Below are 22,938 nucleotides of genomic sequence, written 5' to 3'. Positions count from 1 at the left end.
CAGTCTGACACATAAATGGTGTGAACATGTGTGTCCATGTGTGTGTGTGTGAACAAGATTTGGTGGTGATGGTCATATGTACAGTAAGAAAACATGTTTCTTGTGTTGTGCAATTCAATTATTTCTTTGCTGTTATGTAATGGCAAATTAAATGTATTTTTCTCAGAGCTACAGCTGCCCATCACTCTTTTCCTAACACAGAATACCAGGTCATGTTGTGTGTTGTGTATTGCATATTGTGTAATTAAGATGTCTAGACTGAGCTTGCACCTTCCTGCAATATCAGCAGAGAGTCCCCGGATACCTGCACTAGACAAAGAGGTATGAAAACACGACCTGGAAAGGCATATTCTTTGTCTATTGGAGGAATGCGAAAGGGGAGTTACTCATGTATATATGTGGAGGGCTCACTACGCTCTGGGTCTTTCTTCAGCTAGGATCACTCGTGTGCAGATTGACCTTTTCTTTGCAAAGAAAATAAAACCTTGTTGGCCTTCTTCACCAGCAGCAGAGAATTTCCACAACACTGTACACATAAATGCCAAGTCAAAAGTCAAAAGAAATAGATATAGACAGACATCTGTTATACAATGAGATCTGATATTTACATATAATAGAAAAAATGAACACTGTTGAAATACCATGTGCAGATGAAGAAAAGAACATTAGCCGTGCAAATCGAAGTAGATGCGCGAAAGAAACTTAATGTGCAAAATTGTCATACGGGTCATGAGTTAGGTGATACGTGTCCATTATTATAACTCCTATCAGCTGTTTAGGAGTCTGGTGTCAGTGGGTAAGAAGGAGTTCTTGAATGTGTCAGCCTGGGAGTCAATAAAATAACAATAAAGCCTAGAGACAAACAAATGACTCATCCTGAGCGACTCCTCTTTTTAATATCAAGCCAGCATTTGAATGTCACGGATGTTTTGGACTTGGTCTAAATCTGTAGTTTCATGTGACCATGCGAGTGTCAATTAACTGTCCATTTCCCATCTGCGACAAAAACAAAACTTGTCTTATTCACCAAAAACTTGAATGGTTCAGGAGTGTGTGTGTGTATCTGATATCATTCTGGCCATTTAAGGCCTTTTTAGTGTCAATAATTGACTGTATAACGCCTTATATGTAGAAATCCACATGATTAAAGCTGTAGAGTGTTTACTTTTATACTGCCATTGATGATTATTCTGCCTCTCTTTGGTCTGGTCTGCATCTTTCATCTGATAACAGGGTGTGTTTGTGTAGTATACACTTATAACACAGGGGCTGGAGGGGAAGGAAGTATATCCCATAAAATTGCTGAATGATCATGTTTTTTTTGAGCAGTATAATTCACTTTTGAAACTTTCCATGGGCCCTGTTTGCTGTCATCTTGCTTCTGCCTGGACATTAAACCGATCACTTCTAGTAGGCTATACAGTGTTTGAATGTCAAGCTGGTATAGGCTTAGTTATCATAGTGTGAACTCATGTGACAATGATCTTAATGTGACGGACAGTTGTTTGTATTTAAAGGTTATGCAGTACAGCTTTACAATATGTACATATGTTTGTGTATGTCAATAGTTAATCTAATTACATTTTCTTTGTGTGTTTATCAATGATAGTGTGCGTTTATACTGTGATAGTCTATACCTGAAGACTGAACTCGGGGTAAAATTGTTGACGCGTTTCAACTCTCATCATGTGACAGCAGTGAGCGCGACTGATCTCAGCTCAGCTGACTACTAGTAGGTCAGATTATTGTAATGGTGTCTTCACAGGTCTCAGTAAAAAAAATCAATCAAGCAGCTGCAGCTCATCCAGAATGCTGCTGCCAGAGTCCTGACCAACAGCAAGACAATGGACCATATCACACCTGTCCTTAAATCATTTCACTGGCTCCCTGTGAGTCAAAGGATCAATTTAAAATCCTGCTACTAGTCTACAAGTCTCTGAATGGTCTTGGGCCTAAATACATGTCAGAGCTGCTCATTGATTATGAAGCGTCCAGACCCCTCAGGTCATCAGGGACAGGTTTACTCAGCGTCCCCAGGGTCAGAACCAAGCAGGGCCAAGCTGCATTTAGCTTCTATGGTCCTCACCTGTGGAACAAGCTCCCTGAACACCTGAGGCGTGCACAAACTGTCAGCTTGTTTAAGTCATAAAAACATTATTGTTTACTGCAGCTTTCTAATATTACCAATTTTAACCACTTTCCTTTTTTATAATTTTATTTCTTTTTTGATTTTAATTTGCATTTTTTTTTTGCATGATTTTAAGTTGTTTAATGTTTTAAATTGTTGATCTTAAATTGTTTAATGTTTTACATTGTTTTAATTTCACAATTTATTTTTGAATTTATTGTGTTTAAATATCAAATGATTTTAAATTACATTCATTTCTGCTTGATTTTAAATTGTTTGATGTTTTAAATGGTTTTAATTTCTTAACTTGATTTTTTAATTGATTGTTTTTTAATTTCAAATATATTTCCTGCCTGTAAAGCACTATGAATTGCCTTGTGTAAGAATGGTGCTATACAAATAAACTTGCCTTGCCTTGCCTTACTTTCAATAACTTCACACTAAACCCTAAGCTGTGAAATCTAAAGCACTAAGTGAAGAATCCAACCTCTAATCCTCCTTTTTATTGTTACTATGTTTTCTTTTTAAATATATTGCTCTGTCATTAGCTGGATTGTGGACATTTTCCCACAGATATCAAACCTGCCATGCTCTGTATTAATAAAGTTTTGTATAGAAAAAAAAAGAAAGGAGAAGGAAGAGCTATAATTAAAATGGAGAGTATGAAAAGATGGCAAGAAGAGTGGGAGGCTGATTCCAATGGTAGACAATATTTCAAGGTTCAGAGTCAGGTTGGGGGGAGAAGAATTACAACAATGTTGTTAGACAGAAGAACAGAAGTAGTGAACACAAGACTGAGACTAGGGCACACAGGCCTTAATTCAACCCTGCAGATATTAGGGAAAAGTGATGGTCTATGTATAGAATGTAAAATTAAGGTGTTGAGCATGTATTAATGTACTGTACAAAATATCATGTTTTCAGACAGGAATGGAATGAACAGGAAGTAGAAATAGGAATACACAACATACTAAATGCAGAGGAAAATAATTAAAGCCCTTATCAGTTACTTAAAGAATACAAGATTAATGGAAATAATTTAGGTAGATTTATTTGCCTTTTTTTATAAATCAATTAATTAATTGATTGATTTTTTATACATATATATATATATATATATATTTTATTATTATTTATTTGTTTTATTTATTTTTTATTATTACTGTACTTAGTTATTTATTTATTATCTATTTTCTCCTAACAAAAATGAGAATGTGAGTCTATCCCATCCAGTCCCTTTACACACTCCTGTACAGTAGGTGGCGGTATACGCAAACAAAAGCTGTAACCCGCCATTAATAAGAAAGAAGAAGAAGAAGAAGAAGAAAAAAAAAAAAAAAAGCTCAGCTGACCGGTGGTGATTAGCTTACTGCTAGTGCTCCTCCTTCTGTTGTTGTTGTTAGCTTCAGGCTGTGTGCTGTTGCTGAAGAGCTCAGTTGCGCCAAGATACACTGAAAAATGGAGCGGTACGACTCAAACACAGAGAGGGACGAGCAGGAGACACCGCTGCTTCACCGAGGACATGAAGACAAAATGCAGAGAGGTGACACTAACAGAGACTAGCTCTCTAGCTAATATACAGGCTGCATGTAGTTTAGCTACAGCGATGCTAATCCCAGCTCACTCTCTCAAACCCGTGCTACCCTTTAGGCTGTATCGGTGGAAAAAAATCAATCTTTCCTCCGTTTAAATAAAAAATATACGATAATTCAACAATACAATTCAGTCAAGCGCCAGGCTTAAAACGCCTTAGTAAAACAGCTGTTACATTTGCAGTATTTAAAAGTATTTAAAAATACAATTGCAGAATGACGCTTGTTATTGTTGAATTTCACCATTCATGTTATCTGAATAATTTCAATACCTTTCTCCCTGAAATGCTGACACATAATACTGATGCTCGCTTTATTTTAATGGTTATTTCTTTTCATTATCAATTATTCTGTTGAAAATGTTTTCTTAATTAAGTAATGTTTGGTATATAAATGTCAACAAATGGTGATAAATGACACACTTCAAAATGAGGATGTTCTTAAATGTATTGCTTTGTTCATTAGATTTAAGATTAGGTCAGATAACTTCTCGACAACACAAGCTGAATAACAGATGATCAAAAATAGTTGAAGATTGACTAATTTATTATTATGCAATTGGAATCAAATACTTGTTCAAGCCCAATTCTTGACATATGGTATTAGCTACGTTTAGTAATAACTGACTTGCAGCGTGAAAAGGCAATATCTCTGTTCACACCCATCCTGTTCGTTGGCACTTTTGTTGACATGTTCATTTATGTGTGAGTCACGAGTGCAGTGTCATTTTATGTAGTTCACATCACAGTGCAGGCCTGTCGGACCTCTGGTTTGTGTCAGCATGTGGTTTTGCTGTCATGGCATTACATGGATTTTGAAATAACCCTCAGATTCTTCAATTTATAATATACCATTGTCTTTGGCAAAAAAAGTTAGGGAGAAGGTGCTGTTTGATCTGTGACCCTCATATCATATCGGCAATTAGCTGCTCATTGTGCAAAAGCTTGACATTTATCTGGCTGTGAAAATTAGTTGATGGAAATAATCCAGAGAAATTAATATGTGCATGCACACTGTGAAAATACAACTTCGCTGAGGATCACCAGATGTTTCTGCTCAGACAAATGGTTTAAGATGAGCTCATACCAGAGAAAATATGACATGAGATATCATATTAATCATTCATTTGGTTAGCGCAAGTGAACAGATTAATGTAAACATAGTTCAGTAAGATTTCTTCTCAATTTTTCACTACAGTCATGCTGTCTGCAGTCATGTTACCTTGTACTGCAACAGTTAGTCATCCCAAGATTATATTACTTGAATATTTTTCCATATTCTGAGCTGATAATGACAGCACATTTGCAGTATGTGTCACACAGGTCTCATTATCTTTCCCTCCTGTCACTCTGTAGCTCCAGTGTGCTGCTCATCCCGCTATGGCTTGGCGCTGCTCTCCTGTTATGGTTTCTTTGTGGTTTACTCTTTGCGAGTGAACCTCAGTGTGGCGATGGTGGACATGCTTAACAACACGGATCATTTCAGCACTAACCACAGTGGGTCAGTGTGTCCTGCTCATGACAGCCCTGCACGGCCCAATCGCAACCACACGGTGAAGAGTGCCACTTAAGATAATTATACTTCATTAGTTTTGTCCATTTTGCCAGTTAACAAGAATGTAATCAGAGTCTGAGTCGTGAATCTCCACTGTGAATGTTTACTATAAATATGAAATATTTTCTCTAGGCACATTTTGTTTGTAATTACTTGTCACTTAGATTAAGAACAGATTGCAATTTACTTTTGAACATATCTTACTTTTATATATATATATTAGAATATTTTTTCCTGCCTCTGTTAATCAAGTGGTAGCTTTGGTCATTTTTACACACATCTTTTAGCGGTGGAGTCTAGGACTCAATATGCAAAGGAATATTATTATAATTGTTGAAATAAATAATATACATGTACATTGTACAAGATCCTGCTTTGCCTAATATAGTTTTCAACCTTGTCCCACACAGGCCAGTGTGTATGACTGGGACTCTGGGACACAAGGCTGGATCCTCGGCTCCTTCTTCTATGGCTACATTCTGACACAGATCCCTGGGGGTTACATAGCTGGCCGCTTTGGACCCAAGTGGCTGATGGGCTTTGGAATTCTTGGAACTGTAGTTTTTACGCTGCTCACCCCTGTGGCCGCTGACCTGGGTGCAAGCTATCTCATAGCTGTCCGGGTGTTGGAGGGGGTAGGAGAGGTACGCACACTGAAATTATTTGTGTACTATTTATGTATATTTGAGATGAGCTTAATATGCCTTATACAGTACTGTGCAGAAGTTTCAGGCTCCACCAGCTCTGTTGTTTTTTCTGTCTGTCAAATTCATGCTCAAGCATGTCTTGAATAAACCTGGCGTAATAGATGTTTTTTTACAGCAGATATTTCTTTAAATGAAATGGTAAGACAAACGCCAGGATTTACCAGTAGCATTAATTAAGGTTCCACTCCAGTATTAACAGAGCTGTGTTATGTTTGTTATTCAGCTGCAGCGACAACAACAGTCTTTCTCTCAGACACCATTGTTCACTGTAGCCAAAAGCACAACAACCTTGCCTAGCGACCCCTACTGTTCGGGCGTGAAATTGCAGTGCGTACCACAACGGAGAACTATGAAGGCTCGAGGGGTCTCCGTGGTTGCGCAGTGTGGCCTTAAGGGTAGATCACGTTAAATACTTGACACCTGTAGAGGATGTTTAGTTTTTTTTTGTCAGAATTATGTATGCAGTTTTCTGTTGTAAAAAAAAAAAAAAGTTAATAATATTAACTAATAATCGTTGATATTATTTTCTGGATGTGTTCCAGTAAAGTGACATAGAAATAATGATCCTCTATTGTCATTATAGCATTGCTAAAACAACAAATATAATGGTGGCCTAAGACCTCTGCACAGGACTGTATATTTTAGTTAAACAGTATGCATGAGATAATTTAATTAAACTGGTTTTAATAATGTGTGCTCTTATTCATGTTGTTCTGTTCAGGGAGTCACGTTTCCTGCTATGTACACAATGTGGGCTGCATGGGCTCCGCCGTTGGAGAGGAGTCGACTGCTCACAATTTCTTACATTGGTAAGAGACATTCTCTAGTCAAACATATTATCGTTTATGTAAACAAGTAGCTTTTTCTTTTCTTTAAATTATCATTCATATCATTTTGCGTAACACGTTGATATTTAAACATGATCTAGAACAGTTATTTAACCATTGAGTTGATCAATAAAGAGCTTTGAACAAAACATTTGATAATTAAGTGATGTATTAAGCAAACATTCCAAGTATTTGCTGCTTTTTGCTGCCTCATGATAATGAGGCAATCGACATAGATGTATTAGCAATAATTCTAAAAATCTAATATTCAAGTTGCTGCAAGTTGGCTGCTGCTTTTGAAATACTGTCCATTATAAAGACATTACTTGGAAATTGACATTGTCAGTTTGCACCATCATTTCTGCTTTTAGTTCAGGCAGGGATTAAACTTGATCCATCATTGTCATTGAGTCCCTCTTGTATTATCATGTCTCAGAAGTGCAAATATTGACTTTTTAACATTCTGTTATTACTCAATAGTTACACAATGTGAATTTAGAAGCTAACACTGTGTGATATAGATGTCTGGGTTTTTTTCTTCCATTCCAGGAGCTCAGTTGGGAACAGTGGTATCTCTTCCTCTGTCTGGTGAAATCTGCTTCTACTTTGGATGGACCTACGTCTTCTATGTATTTGGTAATACACCTGGGGTGTGACTACCACGTCATAATCTGACTGTCTAAAAAGATAAATCCAGCAATCCAGTTTGATTAAATTAGTACATTTGGTAAATTTGAACTGTGTGATGAGGTGGTGCAGGAGTTGTGTTGTACTATAGTCTCCTCAAAATAATATGAGGGATTACACCCATTTCCCAGATCCCAGTTTGTTGCTAAACACAGGAGGAGCATATGAACATTTAGTTGTATGTAAGTTTAAATGTTTCACAGTTTTACTTAGATTTTAAAATGACAGATTAAATTGGACCTTAGGCAACCTGTAAAGAGGTAATATGATTTTCAGAAAAGTCTGACAGTTAACAGCCAGTCTTTGATATGATCTGTGCCCTTTTAATGGTTGTCCAGCTACCACAGTCTGTTTTTCTTATGTCAGAGGAACCATTTCCAGTGTCTGCTCCTTTGTTCCTGTTTGGCCTGTGGAAACAGTGGCTCAGCAACTTGTAGGAAAATGTGCTTACAAATGGAAATTCTGCAACTGGAAATGGCTTTTCCTTTCTGAAGTGCTTTAATTTAACTACATGCCAAACCCCTGAACAACATGTCAGACACATTATTGTCACATTATTGTCACTATGGGTAAATTAGAGGTCATTTGCACAGACCTTGATTTAGATACAGGAAAATAAGACAATATGTTGTTACATTACATCGATCTTAATGGATACTAACCCAAGTTTTTTTTGGGTACATGTGCACAGGTATTGTTGGCGTGGTGTGGTTCATCCTGTGGATTTTCCTCGTCTTTGACAGCCCAAACACTCACCCACGAATATCAGAGCAGGAGCGGCTGTATATCACCTCCTCACTCAAGAACCAGGTAACACCAGTATCCAAAATAAATGATAAACATGCTTTTATAGGTTCATAAAAATGGGTTTAGTAGTTATCTAGTTTAAGTTTAGACTTGAAAAAGATGCACATATAAAAAATTATGAAATGAACACAAAAATTCCAATGCAATTTACTTTTCATTTGTCTGAAATTAGTATATAATACTAGTTAATGTGTTTTTAATGTAAGAGCAAACTCTTTTGGGGTAGATTGTTGCTCAAACAGTAGCAGCAGAGAGCTTTCAGGCTTGTTCTCTGCAGTGTCATTACGATGCTACTAGTGTTACATGACCTTGGTGTATTGTATAATTACATTTTCTTATCTGTCTTCCTCAGCTGTTAAGTCATAACATTGACCATGGTTCTGCATTTTATTGTGACACCCAGCTGCTCTAAATACTGTTAACATGCTCACAGGGATGCAGGGTTCACCTTTAACTAACTAACACCAACCTGACCCCTGGTTTACTGTATGTCTCCCCTCAGATTGTGTTAAATGTTAACCCTTAGAACACAGAGCATTTCAGCTGGTTTTTTTTTGTTTTTATTTTAAACATACAGTATATACAGAGTGTAGAGTGTATTATATCCTTTTTTTCAGCACATCCTAGTTACAATCTAATAAAAAACCCTATCATTTTCATTTCATTTATGCACACCTGAGCAGAAAGTACTAGTATTTTAAAAATCTGATTGAATTTGGGAAATTTGGGAAATATGTCACAGTTCAAAGTTAACTTTGTGACTTCTGCACAATCATTGCTACTTTGTCACAACTAAAAAAGTGATATAAAATTTGAAAATGACCTTGACTCAACAACACATAAGATGAAAAAATCCTGCATTTTTAAAGCCTGAATATGTGACCTATAAACACACCCACCCAGGATGTCCATGAGGAGGTGTGTAATAATGGAGAAATACATTTGTTTAAAGCTCCCATAGAGTGGTCCTATCGCACATATGTGAGTTATGGAGGTCTAATTACATACATTAACTTGTTTTCAATGATTCAAAAATTCAGAAATGAGCAGGAGGAAAACTGTTGCATTTTGTGTCCAGCAGAGGGAGGAAAAGTTAACTTAAAACAATTAAATGCCACAGAAGAGAGTAAGAAGTCAGGCTGGCAGCAACTATGTTATTGTTGGTTATTTGTGTCCAAAAAAAACATCTAGTCAATTTACATTCTTAGCCCTTACCATATGCTTGAACACTTTGTCTTGCTATATATAGTAGCAAAATCAAACATTTTCATGTGTGGATGTATTAACATTCTGATAAATCTATTTCCTGTGTTCCACTTCCTACGTGTCCAAGCTGTCCACATCTACAAACTACATCCCCTGGCGAGACATCATCACATCCAGGCCGCTGTGGGCCATTGTCGTGGCTCACTTCTCCTACAACTGGACCTTCTACACCCTCCTCACACTGCTGCCCACCTACATGAACGATGTGCTGGGATTCAGTATCCAGCAAGTAAGATCGACATCCCGCACAAGAGTCAGATTATGATCAAATCCATTGTATTGTTGCCTTTGAAAACCTTTAGCCAGGAATTTACTTTTTATTTAGAAATTATACACAACATAACTTTAAGCTTAAATATGAGTAAGGCAAGATATACTTCAGTAGTAACCTTTCAGCATAATGTAAGTCAAGTAATCTGACAGATAACTGAATGCATCACCTCTACCTGCAATCTGATAGGAGATTATAACTAATCATATGGAAGTTCAGGAAGAAACGGCGTTCTGGTAAACTACTCTATACTAGTCCAACAACGACTTCCTAGACTCTGAGGAAACCTAAAAAAGGAAAGTGCGAAAAAGAAAGCCAGGCAATCGATGCAAGAAAACACATGCCAGTGTCATCTAAGCATTTTAGAGGTTGAAATATTGCCTGTGGTCATCTGTCACGTATAAAATGAGTATGTCTGGTCTCCTCTGATAAGAGGAGCTCAGGACCGAGAGCAGTGTTCCCAAAACAGATTAAAAAAAAAAAAATTTCTAACCATCTTCTCGCTGCAGATTTAAATAATACAATATCAGAATCCTCATTATTATGCATTTTAAGTAGATAAGTTTTATTTATAATTTTATTTACTCATTTACATGACGTCATTTTAACACTTAATGTTCCATTGTTTCCTGTCCACAACAGAATGGTATGCTGTCGGCTCTGCCGTACCTGGGCTGTGCAGTATTGGCTGTGCTGAGTGGACAGTTGGCCGACTACCTGCGAGAAACCTGCCACTTCCCCACTGTTACGGTCAGGAAGGTCGCCTCCATTATTGGTAAGGAACACCATCATCACAGCGGAGTCATGGACACAGACTCGTGACTTCCATGTTCATCGCACAGGGACAAACTCTTGTGATGTGATTTTCACTGCTGACTGTGTGTGTTGATGTGTGTAGGTATGATTGGGCCAGCCGTGTTCCTGGTGGCAGTAGGTTACACGGGCTGTAACTACACTTTGGCTGTGACCTTTCTCACCATCTCCTCATCTCTGGGTGGAGTGTCGGCCTCTGGCTTCAACATCAACCACCTCGACATTGCCCCTTCGTAAGCGCTACTCCTTTCCTTCACTCCATACAAGAAGTGCTTTAGTGATCGCAGGTTAATAAACACTTCTTCCATTACAACAATAATAATAATAATAATATGTGTTTTAATCTTAAAGATATGCTGGCATTCTGCTGGGAATCACCAACACCTTTGCCACCATTCCTGGAATGGTGGGACCAGTCATCGCAAGAGCTCTTACTAAAAAGGTAAGAAACTCACTCACAAACTGATTTACCCGTCTACACAATTAGTTTGGTTCCCTAATTAGGGTTAAAAACCACACAACGGATTCACGAGATGGCAGTTTGATTGATGCATCGCGATCCAATTCATTATTTTGGACTGTTCGATATGATTGGATGGTGTTTTTACAGGACTGTCCGTCTTTTTTCCCATTCATTAATTGGTTACAATCGGGTTGTGAAGAGGATGTGCATGTTCAGGATTCAAGTTCTAATGATCACTCTGGAAAATGACACCCTGTCTTGTGAGAAGTGATGTTTTTTTTAATACTAATAATGAACTATGCCGACTGTCTTTAGAACACCATAGAAGAATGGCAGACTGTCTTTTACATTGCTGCCGCCATCAACCTGATGGGAGCATCTTTCTACACCTTATTTGGTCGAGGAACGCTGCAGCCGTGGGCAGTTCGCACGTCCTCTCACGGAGACTGAGCGAGAAGGTGAAACGGGGCTCGTCTGTCTGATGATTCACATCAGTCAGGTGGACAGATCTCAGTCACGGGCTTGCATAACAGGTAATTGTAGCAAGATGGACTCCAGTGACACTGGTGCATTTTAAAGCCAAGCCAAGAGATAATCAATAATGACACATTGAAGGATACTTTTTTTTCTTAACTGTTTTTAATTGTGAATGTGGATACGTGAGTCTGTTGACACGTGAATCTGCAGTCACTGTGGTGAAAAGATCAGATTGCACTTTTAAGTAAAGCAGAAATTCTCTGGAGGCAAAAATAATAATCATAGCCAACTAAACAGCAGTGACTCAAACATGGTCTATCCAACAACAGAAACAATACAATGCTTTTTGAGTGACAACATTATAAAATGTATATAATAATAAATGATAAAGTGATGAGTTTTTTCAATATTCTTAATATTGAGAAAAATCCTCACTTTGCCATTTGGACAGCTTTGGTCTTTATGGAAGGAAAAGTGACAGAAACCTTTCTTCCTGTGGAGGGCAGCATTGCACCTCTGTGTGACAGCCTGTTGGGAATTATTATTAGAAGAACAAAAAGCCTTAAACTCTCTTGTTAATGTTTCCCAGTTGGCCAACCTCTTTGACTTAAATGTATTTACAGCCTCTAGAGAAATTCTGCTTTATTTTTATTTTATCTTCGAGTTTTACAATCATAGGAAAAGTCTGCACTCTTCTTTCTTACACGTCTGTGTGTTAAAGTTTGGGATAACCCAAGGTGTGCTACTTTTCAACCCGTAAGTAAGTGCCCAAATGTCTTGTTTTTAATTGTATAAACACTTCATCCCAAACTAGACACACGCTCGATTATATCTCGGTGGGAGAAGAGTGTAACTGCACAGCACGCACAAATACTTATTTGGGAAAATGCCTCACAGTGAAGCCTGTAAAAGAAAAAAAGGCTGTCCGTGGAGATTCTCATTTATCGGTGTCAAGATATTTCCGAGTGCTATATGTAGGCGACTGGACTCTTGGGGAGATTTCTCCTGTCACCTGAAGAACTTGCCTTAGTATAACACAGAGAAAATCATGTACTTGCATTTATCAACTCGTATGGTGCGGTAAAGGGATTTTATGTATAAATATGGGTTGTATCTTCAGGTTGTGTCCACCAGGCTCCTTTTTAGTAGCAGTGATGATCTAATGTACGTGGACAGTCCGGGTCAAGATATTTCTGTCTATAACACTAAGAACACGCTAGGATTTTAGCGTCTATCTAATAAAGGGAACGAGAACTCGCTTTAAAAAGAGATTCCTGGTGGACACGGCCACACTTCACTGTCTGTGCTGCTAATTCTCAGGTATCTTGTGTCATAAAGTGTTCAGCTTTGTTATGTTTTACACCTCACACATGTCTAAATTGTAGGTCACCTAAATGATTTTGTTTTAAATTTATTTCACAATGGCATGCTTAATAATGCTATGTAGTAGCCATTATGATAGCTCCCAGCATCAGCTTTACAGTACGAATGCGATAAACGGAATTAAATGTAATTAATCCATTGCATTTGCGCCCTCGGGACACCTGGATATGATACTATATGCATGTTTACTCTAAACTATGTGGGAAAAGATTACTAGATAAGTAAGGATCCAGACGCACTTTAGTTTGTCCAGAAATAACATTCATCCAAAAACAAACAACATCCACTGTTAGCTACCAAAGTGCAATTAAGAGTGTGTATGTATGAACAGCACATTTTATACACTCGTACCATGTACACATGAATACAGATTCACCCACAAACTTTGTAATCTACTGTAAGGTCACATTAATGAACAGTTATAAAGAGTCGAGCCAAATGACCAGTGCCATTTTTTTTTTTTTTTTTTTTTTGTAATTTCACCAAGTAGCATTATCATCCCAACCAAGGAGCGAAATGCACTTGTGCCTTATTGCATTCATTTTAAAGGGATCAAATAATTCAGGTCTTTGAAATGTTTTTTTTATATATATATATAAAGGGTTACATTTGTTTGTTTTTGTTTTTATATTTCTGTTTTACATTCGTCTTGAGGGTAAAGGGACTTTCTTTTTTAATGACGCACACTGTATATAAGTGATTGTAAACTGAACTTTCCCCCCCAGGAACATTCCTGAAATAATGTCTTAAATCCTTGTCCTGTAATTGTTAATAATTCATCATATACAGCTACATGCTCCAATCTGAAAATGTGTTGTGCCTATTTTTTCATTGCAGTACCAAATGTTTAAGTTTTTCATGCTTTTCATGTGTGTAGTTGAGGATAACTTAAACATTTAATCAATGAAGTATTATTGATTTATCAAAAAGCCAGTTCAGAGCACAATTAAACTACTACACGTTTGATCGGTCTGTTGTCTCTGAGCAGACAGATATCCTGGAAACAAATTAAGGGTGAATTTAATCCAACCAGGGAGTGTCTTGGAAAAGTGTTTGCCTCCACCTGTTGCACTTGGACCCCGTCTGACCTCGTACAACCGGCATCATCCCTGAGTAACATGGATCAAATCAAACTATAATGACCTCTCCAACTTTACAACTCTTCATTTGACCAGAAACTAAATTATAACTGCCTGTCACGTCTCTTATTTAAATTGTATTGTCAATTTGATGCAGGTAACAGATTAACATCCACTGAAAGAAGCCTTTTTATTTTGGAAAATCCCATCCAGATAAGTGCTGAGTGCTGTAGCTATTTATATGATGTATTTATATATATGTATATATATATGTGTGTGTGTGTGTGTTTAATGGTTTACTTGTTGGTATAATTTGAAGGAGAAAAGGTGAAGATGGAGAGGATTTCTGGTTGTGAAAAAAAAAAAAGAGTTCATCAGGTATTCTAGGTAAGTGTCTTTTGGGGGGTTACCATAGTAACAAACAACATGAGATCACAAACATAATTTACAGATCTACTGAAACGTGAGATTCTAAACTTGGCCAGAACGTTCGAGATCATTCCACAATCAAAGTTTGAAAACGGAGGAAACTGTAAGTTAAACGACTCTGTTTGCAGAAGGTGCAGGGAACAGCAGCAGCAGCAGCAGCAGTCCCTTCGTTGTGATGCTGTGCAGCAGCGGGTGCGCGCAATTACGCAACAACCCCCCCCGCCTGTCCTGTCCTGTGCGCTATAACCGGATCAGCGTCTCCCTACAGCCTCTCCGGTCCCGCAGCCTAACCTGACACCGCGCAGCTCGCAGGTACGACACCGCACCATGAAATGATTAATTTAGGGAATTTGCGTTTTGACGCCATGCATGGGCAGAAATGAAGGGGGCGTTTTCTTGAGCGACTCCGTCTCCAGCAGGTGCTCGGGGGGGGGAATGTTGTTGTGGTGCAGAAATTTGGGGCAGACGGCGGGTAGTTAATGCGCATCCTGGCGTCAGACAGCTGATAGAACATGGCGGTGGGATGACATTTCCATGAAATCCCTATAAACATTGGACTTAATCGCGGCAGTTGTTGATGGTGTTTTACATGTTTAGTGCTTTAAAGCGCACTGCGGCAGCTGTGACGTTACGCACGAGGGATGACTTGGATCCACGGAGGTGGTTTTTAGTTTCTCCCAAGTTCACCTGAGCATGTCAGGTCATGGTCGTGTTACAGTTGTGTGTTGTGTTAGTGGCCATACTCAGTAGAAACATGTTATAATATAAAATATAATGAACTCCTCACTCAGTTTTATTACTTAGAGCAAACTTTATATGACGTGTGTGATTCCTGATATTCAGAGTCGTCTGTTACACTCCTGCAGAGTAAAAACCAGCATGTGTGTGTGTGTGTGTGTGTGTGTGTGTGTGTGTGTGTGTGTGTGTGTGTGTCCTGAATTAACCCGTGCGCAATTCACTGTGAGAAATGGCTGCTACACGGTTAGAGAGTTGGATCTGACAAAATGGAGGATTCTGTCATGAGGTGAAGCTGTAGTGTTTAAAATTCTGTGGCTGTGAACAGAGTGTGTTGCTGTGAAAACACCACAGCCTTGTTGTTTTGATGTGTCAGTGTCACATGGGAGAGGAGCAAAGGGTGTGGATGGATGGATGGATGGAGAGAGAGAGAGAGAGAGAGAGGAGGAGGAGCAGAGGATTTTGTGTTTGGCGCAGTTCAGTAGCCATTGATACCATCTCTAATCTTCAGAGACTAACCACTTAGGAAAACATCCATTGCTTATCAAGAGCTCTGTCACTAACTTCAGTTTCACACACACACACACACTCTTGTACTTGCTGCATACTGAGGACCGGGTTCCTGACAAAGTGAGGACCAGCATTTCCACTTTATAAATCAACACAATTACAAATATCTACTTCATTCATGACATCGACAAAGAACTACTTGTTGCAGTACCATAAAATGTCTGCAGGTGGAGCCCCAGAGCAAAATGGTCTGGAAAACTTTTTCAATGTTTTTTTTTTTTTTTTTTTTTTTAATTTTTGGTCCAAAATTTGACAAAAACGTCATACTATACTATGTCGTCCAAAATTTGAAAAATAAAAAATAAAAAAAAATAATTTTGGTCCAAAATTTGAATTTTTTATTTTTTGACAAATTGAGTATAGCATGTTATAGCAACCTAAGGAGGTGATTTGAATGAAAACAAAGTGAGACCCAGTCAAAATGTCCTCACTCTGTAAAAATGACCTCACTTTGTTGGTTAAAAGCCCTCACTGGTCCTCAGTATGCCGCAAGTACAAGAACACACACACACACACACATAGCATAACAAACAACACGGCCGGCTTCAAACTCAAGAAAAGAGATTATCGTCTCTTTCCTTGTGTAAAAATCTTGGATGCTTTTACACATAAAATGTACTTTGTGTGTTTTTACCCAGTGCTGCAAAAAAACCATCAGTGACTCACAAGATCACAAGCAAAGTATAAAATATATAAAATTAGACAGTCTTGTATAAAGTACGGAAAAGGGTCAACTATCTTACCAGAAAATGACTTTGGCAGAAGTTGAAATAACTTTTTTTAAAAATAATATTACTTAAGTTAAAGTCTTAAAGTATATCAGAGAATCACATTTGATACTTTAGAAGTTGTGGGATCAATTCCTGGCTCTGCAAGGCTATATTGAGCCTACGCTTGAGCAAGACACTAAACCCCATGTTACAGTGTTTGAATGGGTGAAAAAATAATGTAAAGCAGCCCATTAAGACAAGAAAAGCTCTATATAATACCAGTTCTTCTGATTTTATTTGGTACACTTTTTAAAAATAAAAGTGCGAATTAGAACCATATAAGGTTCTTTGGCTTGTCCTCATAGGAGAACCCTTTTTGAGGGTTCCACCAAGAACCCTTATAAAACCCTTTAGTCGGGAAATGGGTTTTAAAGGGTTTTTTGGATCAAAATGGAACCATTAGTGTTACCAAGAACCCTCGAAAAACCCTTTCCTCAGAAGCAAAATGGTTCCAGGTAGAACCTCAGCCCTTGTAGAAGAACCCTTTTGGAACCCTTATTTCTGAGAGTGTAGTAACGAGGAACAAAGATAGTTCGAGGTAATGTAGTGGAGTAAAAGTAAAAGTTGCTTGACGTAAATAACAAAGTAAAGCACAGATATGTGACTTTTGTACTGAAGTAAATAAAGTATTTGTACTTTTTTTTTTACATTACTAGTTTGAGAGTTGATTTCACACATAATCACTGACTTTTTTCTTTACTGCTCACGCTAAACATCTTCATTTTTTTTTTTCAATCACCATCGTTTCATGTAAGGTTTCTGCTTCCTGCTCCACAGAACACCCTGTATATCAATCTCACTCGGCTGACGCAGACGTGTCTTGTGACCTCCGCCTTCTCCAGTCACCATGGGAAAGGAGAAACTTCACATCAACATCGTAGTGATCGGCCATGTGGACTCCGGGAAGTCCACCACCACAGGCCACCTCATCTACAAGTGTGGAGGCATCGACAAGAGGACCATCGAGAAGTTTGAAAAGGAAGCTGCTGAGGTAAGGAGAAGGAAAAGCTGACACTTTACAAGACCATGAATTTAGAGCCAGAGTAACAATGAACGCAGTTCACCAGAAAAGCCATTCATCATAAAAACATGACGATGTCTTGCATATTCTTCGAGATGGGGAAGGGATCGTTCAAATACGCCTGGGTGCTGGACAAGCTGAAGGCAGAAAGAGAGCGTGGCATTACCATCGACATCTCGCTGTGGAAATTTGAAACCAGCAAGTACTATGTGACCATCATCGATGCCCCGGGTCACAGAGACTTTATCAAGAACATGATCACTGGGACCTCACAGGTGTGTAACATGAGAACACGTCGCCATTCATTGTGCCAGTACAACCAATACATGAACACTAATGCATTTAATTGCATTTAAGTTCTTAGGAATTGACAAAAAAAATGATCACAGAAATGTTTGAGGTAAATTTGAAACGTGTGGTGCCTTACAAGCATATTTTCTGCATTACACCCTGCAATTTAAATGGACAGATTTTGGGATTTTAGGTTTTACGGTTAAAGAAAATACTTTAATTGAAATTAATATAAGAATAAAAGTGGTGCATGCATATGTATTCACTCCCGCTGAAGCTCTTAAGTAAAATCTGGTTCCACCAATTAACCCATAATGCTCACACAGCAGTGATCCGTGCCGCAGGTGCACTCTTGGTAAATTGTTGTGGGAATAATACACAACTCCTTATCCTGGATGTGTGTGTTTGTAGGTCACGTCTTTACGTGTGACACAATACGTTTGTGTGTTGTTGAGTCAAAGATATGATTCATTTTCACACATATTTATAAAAAAAAAATATGTGGAAAAAAAACTGGAGTAAAAATAATTGTGTAGAAATCCCAAAATAGACCCTTTTTGAAGACAAAGAGGCTGCCAAAAGTGGTAAATATGCCCCAAAGCACCTTTAAATCTATTATTTAAACATGGAAATGCTATCAAATCTATCAAGAGCAAGTCACCCACCAAAACTTACAGACAAGACAAGGAGGACATTCATTAGTAAGGCAGCCAAGAGGCCAAAGTTCTCCCTAAAAGAATCTAAAATGTCTGACCATAAGACCACACAATAAGTCATGTGCTCCAGTACTGGGCTTTATTAAAGAGTGGCTTGGGATTTTGCCATAAGGACTCCCAGAACACGTTTTAAGAAGGTGATCTGGTCAAAGGAGACGACAGTACACCATCATCATCATCATCATCCATCATCCACCACTTTATCCTCCACATGTGGTTTGCGGTGTTACTGGTGCCAATCCCAGCTGACATAGGGCGAAAGGCAGGTTACAACCTGGACAGGGTCACCAGTCCATCACAGGGACACATATAGAGAGCAACAACCATCCACTCACACACACACACCTATGGTCAATTTAAAGTGTCCAATTTACCTAATCTCCAAATCTGCCTGTTTTTGGACTGTGGCACAAAACCAGCTCTGCCCAGCTCCCTGAGAACAGCATCCTCAGAGTGAAGCATGGCAGTGGCAGCATTGTGCTGTTGGGATACTTTTTTCTATCTGCAGGGAAATAGGTCAGAAGGAAGACGGAATAAATACAGGGAAGTTCTTGAGGAAAACCTGTTCCATTCCTCCAGAGAACTGAAACTAGGGCGTGGGGTTTGACCTATTATGACGATGACTGAGTATTCTGCTAAAGCAACACTTAAGTGGTTTAAGGGGAAGTATTTAAATATCTAAATATGGATCTATAATGTAAATGTAGAGTTAACAGTTTCCCTTTTCCCTCAGGGTGAAAACGTTCTTGTCTTAGTTTTATCATTAAATATATACTGCACGTCCAAAGTGGTTGCCTTGTTGTGTAAATCAAAGGAAAACACCGTCCCACTAAATCTCATTTTAATTACAGAACTAACGTTTCATCTCGTGCACCTTCAGGCAGATTGCGCTGTGCTGATTGTGGCAGCTGGAGTTGGGGAGTTCGAGGCGGGGATTTCCAAGAACGGACAGACCCGTGAGCACGCCCTCCTGGCCTACACGCTGGGAGTAAAGCAGCTCATCGTGGGCGTCAACAAGATGGACTCCACCGAGCCAAACTACAGTCAGAAGCGTTACGAGGAAATCGTGAAGGAAGTGAGCACCTACATCAAGAAGATTGGCTACAATCCAGACACCGTTGCGTTTGTACCCATTTCAGGCTGGAACGGAGACAACATGCTTGAGCCCAGTCCCAATGTAAGTGGAACACCTAGAATAGTAATGCAAATGCTGTTATATTAAGAAATGAGTTTAAAGACTAATTTATATGGATGTTTCCTGGAAGGAAAAGCTGCAGTTTCGATATTTACCAGCTGCTGTGACTCTAGGATGAACTGTTGTGAGTTTTTTTTAAAGCAGCTCTAAGGAACTTGTGCTGAACAGGAAGCAGATGGGCCTTAGATGGCACATTACTGGATAATTAGTGTGTCATAATGGGAAACACTTAATAGTTTAACAGTTGCAAATGTGGAAAAGACATCAAGTCAGAGCATTTCTACTGTACTGTTCAACCAACATCTATGTAGTTTAGCCAGTTATTGATATCCACTGTTTGGATGGTTAAATCATACTATATCCAAGATTCTGATCAGATTGTAGCTATAATGTGATAGGCCATATAACGTATTGCCATTTTGTCTTAATTGTCTACTTGTCTATTAGTTTCCTTATGTACTGTGTTCCTGTTCTGTCCTGATTGTAGTTTGTTTGCTTGCCCAGAGACCGTTGTCTGTTGTCCCTGTTAAATAAACAATAGACTGAAACTAATTACCTGTAAATGTACTGCTGTTGGAAAAATACCATAGTATTATTTTGTACTTTCCAGATGAATTGGTTTAAGGGCTGGAAGATCACTAGGAAAGAAGGCAATGCATCAGGAACCACTCTCCTGGAGGCTCTGGATGCTATTCAGCCTCCCACCCGTCCAACAGACAAACCTCTGCGTCTGCCCCTGCAGGACGTCTACAAGATTGGAGGCATGCGATGCGCCGATTAAGACACCGCACGTTTTTTTTATTTTGTATTATTACCAAACATTCATGTAAATGTTTTTCCATGCTGCCTTTCTTTGTCAGGTATTGGGACTGTGCCTGTGGGCCGCGTGGAAACGGGTATCCTCAAGCCCGGCATGGTTGTGACATTTGCCCCCGTCAATGTGACGACCGAGGTGAAGTCTGTGGAGATGCACCACGAGGCGCTGACTGAAGCGATGCCCGGCGACAATGTGGGCTTTAATGTCAAGAATGTGTCAGTCAAGGACATCCGCCGTGGCAATGTTGCCGGAGACAGCAAGAACGACCCACCACAGGAAGCTGCCAACTTCACTGCCCAGGTAGTTTCTTCTTTTTTTTTTTAGAAATGACACATGATATGAGCAATATTTACCCTTAGTGCTCACGTGGCACGGATCTTTGCCGCAGGTGCACCCTTGATAAATTCCCGTGGGAATAATACACGACATCCTTGGGGTGTGTGTTTATTGGTCACATTTTTTTCGTCTTCTTGTGTGTTGTTGAGTCAAAGTTATGATTCATTTTATATTGTTTTTCTTTTACTAGTACTTTTTTACCGAGGTGTGTGTAAAAAAACCCCCAATAATTTCATCAACATTGCCTATATGTTGTGCCAGGAAAAAAAGGATATAAGACACTCTCACTTGCACATATATTCTTATAGCCTCTGTATATATGTTTTAACCGTCATGGAAAAAAGCAGCCTAAATTCTCTGTGGTCTAAACATCAAACACAGTCAGTTATTTTTAGCCTTAGAAATGTTAAATTATGGTTCTGATACATCAAAATAGATAAAGGTAAAAGCCAGCTTTGATGATAAAGCGGAACTAGACCGGAAGTTCCAATTAACGCTGTTTTTTAATTGTGTATCTGCGTCATTACCTTGTTTAAGAAGCCCTGAAGGTTCAGCCATGGCTGAGAACGCTGTGTTTTATTGTAATCTCGGGCTCAGCGAGATCTCTGATCTTGGTTACGTAAACAGCGGTTCTCCTGAACAGCAGATCGTCCTGCTCCGGGCACTAGTCCGGGCACATCCGGTCGCGTACATTGAACCGCAGAAGAAGAATAACGTCCGTTGTGGAGGTGTTTCACGAGCGACAGTGTCTTCTGACTCTGAGTCAAAGTCATAAAAGGGACTGTGGTGGGGAGTCATGACAAAACTATTTTTAAAACAATGTTTTGATAATGAGGAGCAGTGCATCCACCGTTACAGAGGGGGGAGCTGCGCTTCTGAGAATGGGTGTGCTGAATATGTCACTTCTGGGTACTGGCCAATCACAAGACAGTTGGGAAGCCGGGGTGAGAGTCGAGTCTGAAATATCGTGGCTGGGAAACACCGTCAGAAAAGAGGATTTCTATCGGCTCGTTTACAGCAACTAGGAGGTTTTTGAGCATAAAAACAAGTTAATGTATGTAAGTAGACCTCCATAACTAACATATATGTGCAACAGGACCACTCTATGTGAGCTTTAACTAACAAACAATAAGCCAACAGATCTTTATTTCAGTGGGTCGTCTATGTTGTCTTGTTGTGTTGCAGGTGATCATCCTGAACCACCCAGGCCAGATCAGTGCTGGTTATGCTCCTGTCCTGGACTGCCACACCGCTCACATCGCCTGCAAGTTTGCCGAGCTGAAGGAAAAGATCGATCGCCGCTCTGGCAAGAAGCTGGAGGACAACCCCAAAGCCCTCAAGTCTGGAGATGCCGCCATTGTGGACATGGTTCCTGGCAAGCCGATGTGCGTGGAGAGCTTCTCCGAGTATCCTCCGCTGGGTGAGTTCAAGTGTGTTGAATTTCAAGCACACTCTTCCAGATGGCTCCAACACCTAAAATGTCCCCCCACACACTTCTATTCCTTCTCATCCCGCAGGTCGTTTCGCGGTGCGTGACATGCGTCAAACTGTGGCCGTGGGTGTGATTAAGGCCGTGGAGAAGAAAGTCTCCACCACTGGTAAAATCACCAAGTCCGCCCAGAAGGCCCAGAGGAACAAATGAATGTTGTGCTACTCTGCCGACCCCAAGGTCTCTCAAGGCAGGACATCAGTCATCCACCTACATCCTACAATTGGCTGCTTCAACTTAATAATCAAAGACTGGTTAATCATCACAATGCATCGCAAGAGCATTCGAAGGAAAGAACAACACTTAGATCATTAGTACTGTAGATGGTACTCCTGACTGTATTTCAGCGGTAAGATTATCATTACATAGTGTAATATCGAATAGTTTTAAACGTGGCACTGTTGCTTAGTTTCATGATACCTTTCTGTGACAATGAGACATTGAACAATAGCACTGTTGCAATTTATCACATCCCCTGCTCTCTGTATTGCAGACACTGGTGTCTTTACATGGTA

General features: G+C 39.3%; 2 protein-coding genes across 2 annotated transcripts; both read left to right on the top strand.

The window, feature by feature from the left end:
* Positions 1 to 3,586: 3,586 nt before the first annotated feature.
* slc17a5 (solute carrier family 17 member 5) lies at positions 3,587 to 11,565 on the top strand (the record flags this gene model as incomplete). Its single annotated transcript, XM_083897715.1, has 11 exons — positions 3,587 to 3,671; positions 5,076 to 5,272; positions 5,685 to 5,918; positions 6,703 to 6,790; positions 7,358 to 7,444; positions 8,187 to 8,305; positions 9,636 to 9,797; positions 10,482 to 10,614; positions 10,738 to 10,885; positions 11,004 to 11,094; positions 11,431 to 11,565. The coding sequence occupies 11 exons, from the start codon at positions 3,587 to 3,589 to the stop codon at positions 11,563 to 11,565; spliced, it is 1,479 nt and encodes a 492-aa protein (XP_083753841.1).
* A 5,837-nt stretch (positions 11,566 to 17,402) lies between these two features.
* LOC310933773 (elongation factor 1-alpha 1) lies at positions 17,403 to 22,589 on the top strand. Its single transcript, XM_083897343.1, has 7 exons — positions 17,403 to 17,549; positions 17,675 to 17,854; positions 19,467 to 19,763; positions 20,392 to 20,542; positions 20,642 to 20,898; positions 22,120 to 22,354; positions 22,452 to 22,589. The coding sequence occupies exons 1-7, from the start codon at positions 17,406 to 17,408 to the stop codon at positions 22,574 to 22,576; spliced, it is 1,389 nt and encodes a 462-aa protein (XP_083753469.1). The 5' UTR covers positions 17,403 to 17,405; the 3' UTR covers positions 22,577 to 22,589.
* The last annotated feature ends 349 nt before the right edge of the window (positions 22,590 to 22,938 follow it).

This window comes from Microchirus variegatus (genome assembly GCF_963457635.1).
Source record: "Microchirus variegatus genome assembly, chromosome: 11".
In the NCBI taxonomy this organism is placed as follows: domain Eukaryota; kingdom Metazoa; phylum Chordata; class Actinopteri; order Pleuronectiformes; family Soleidae; genus Microchirus; species Microchirus variegatus.
The sequence above is the reverse complement of the archived record's forward strand: the minus strand, read 5'-3'. Positions and strand labels throughout refer to the sequence as shown.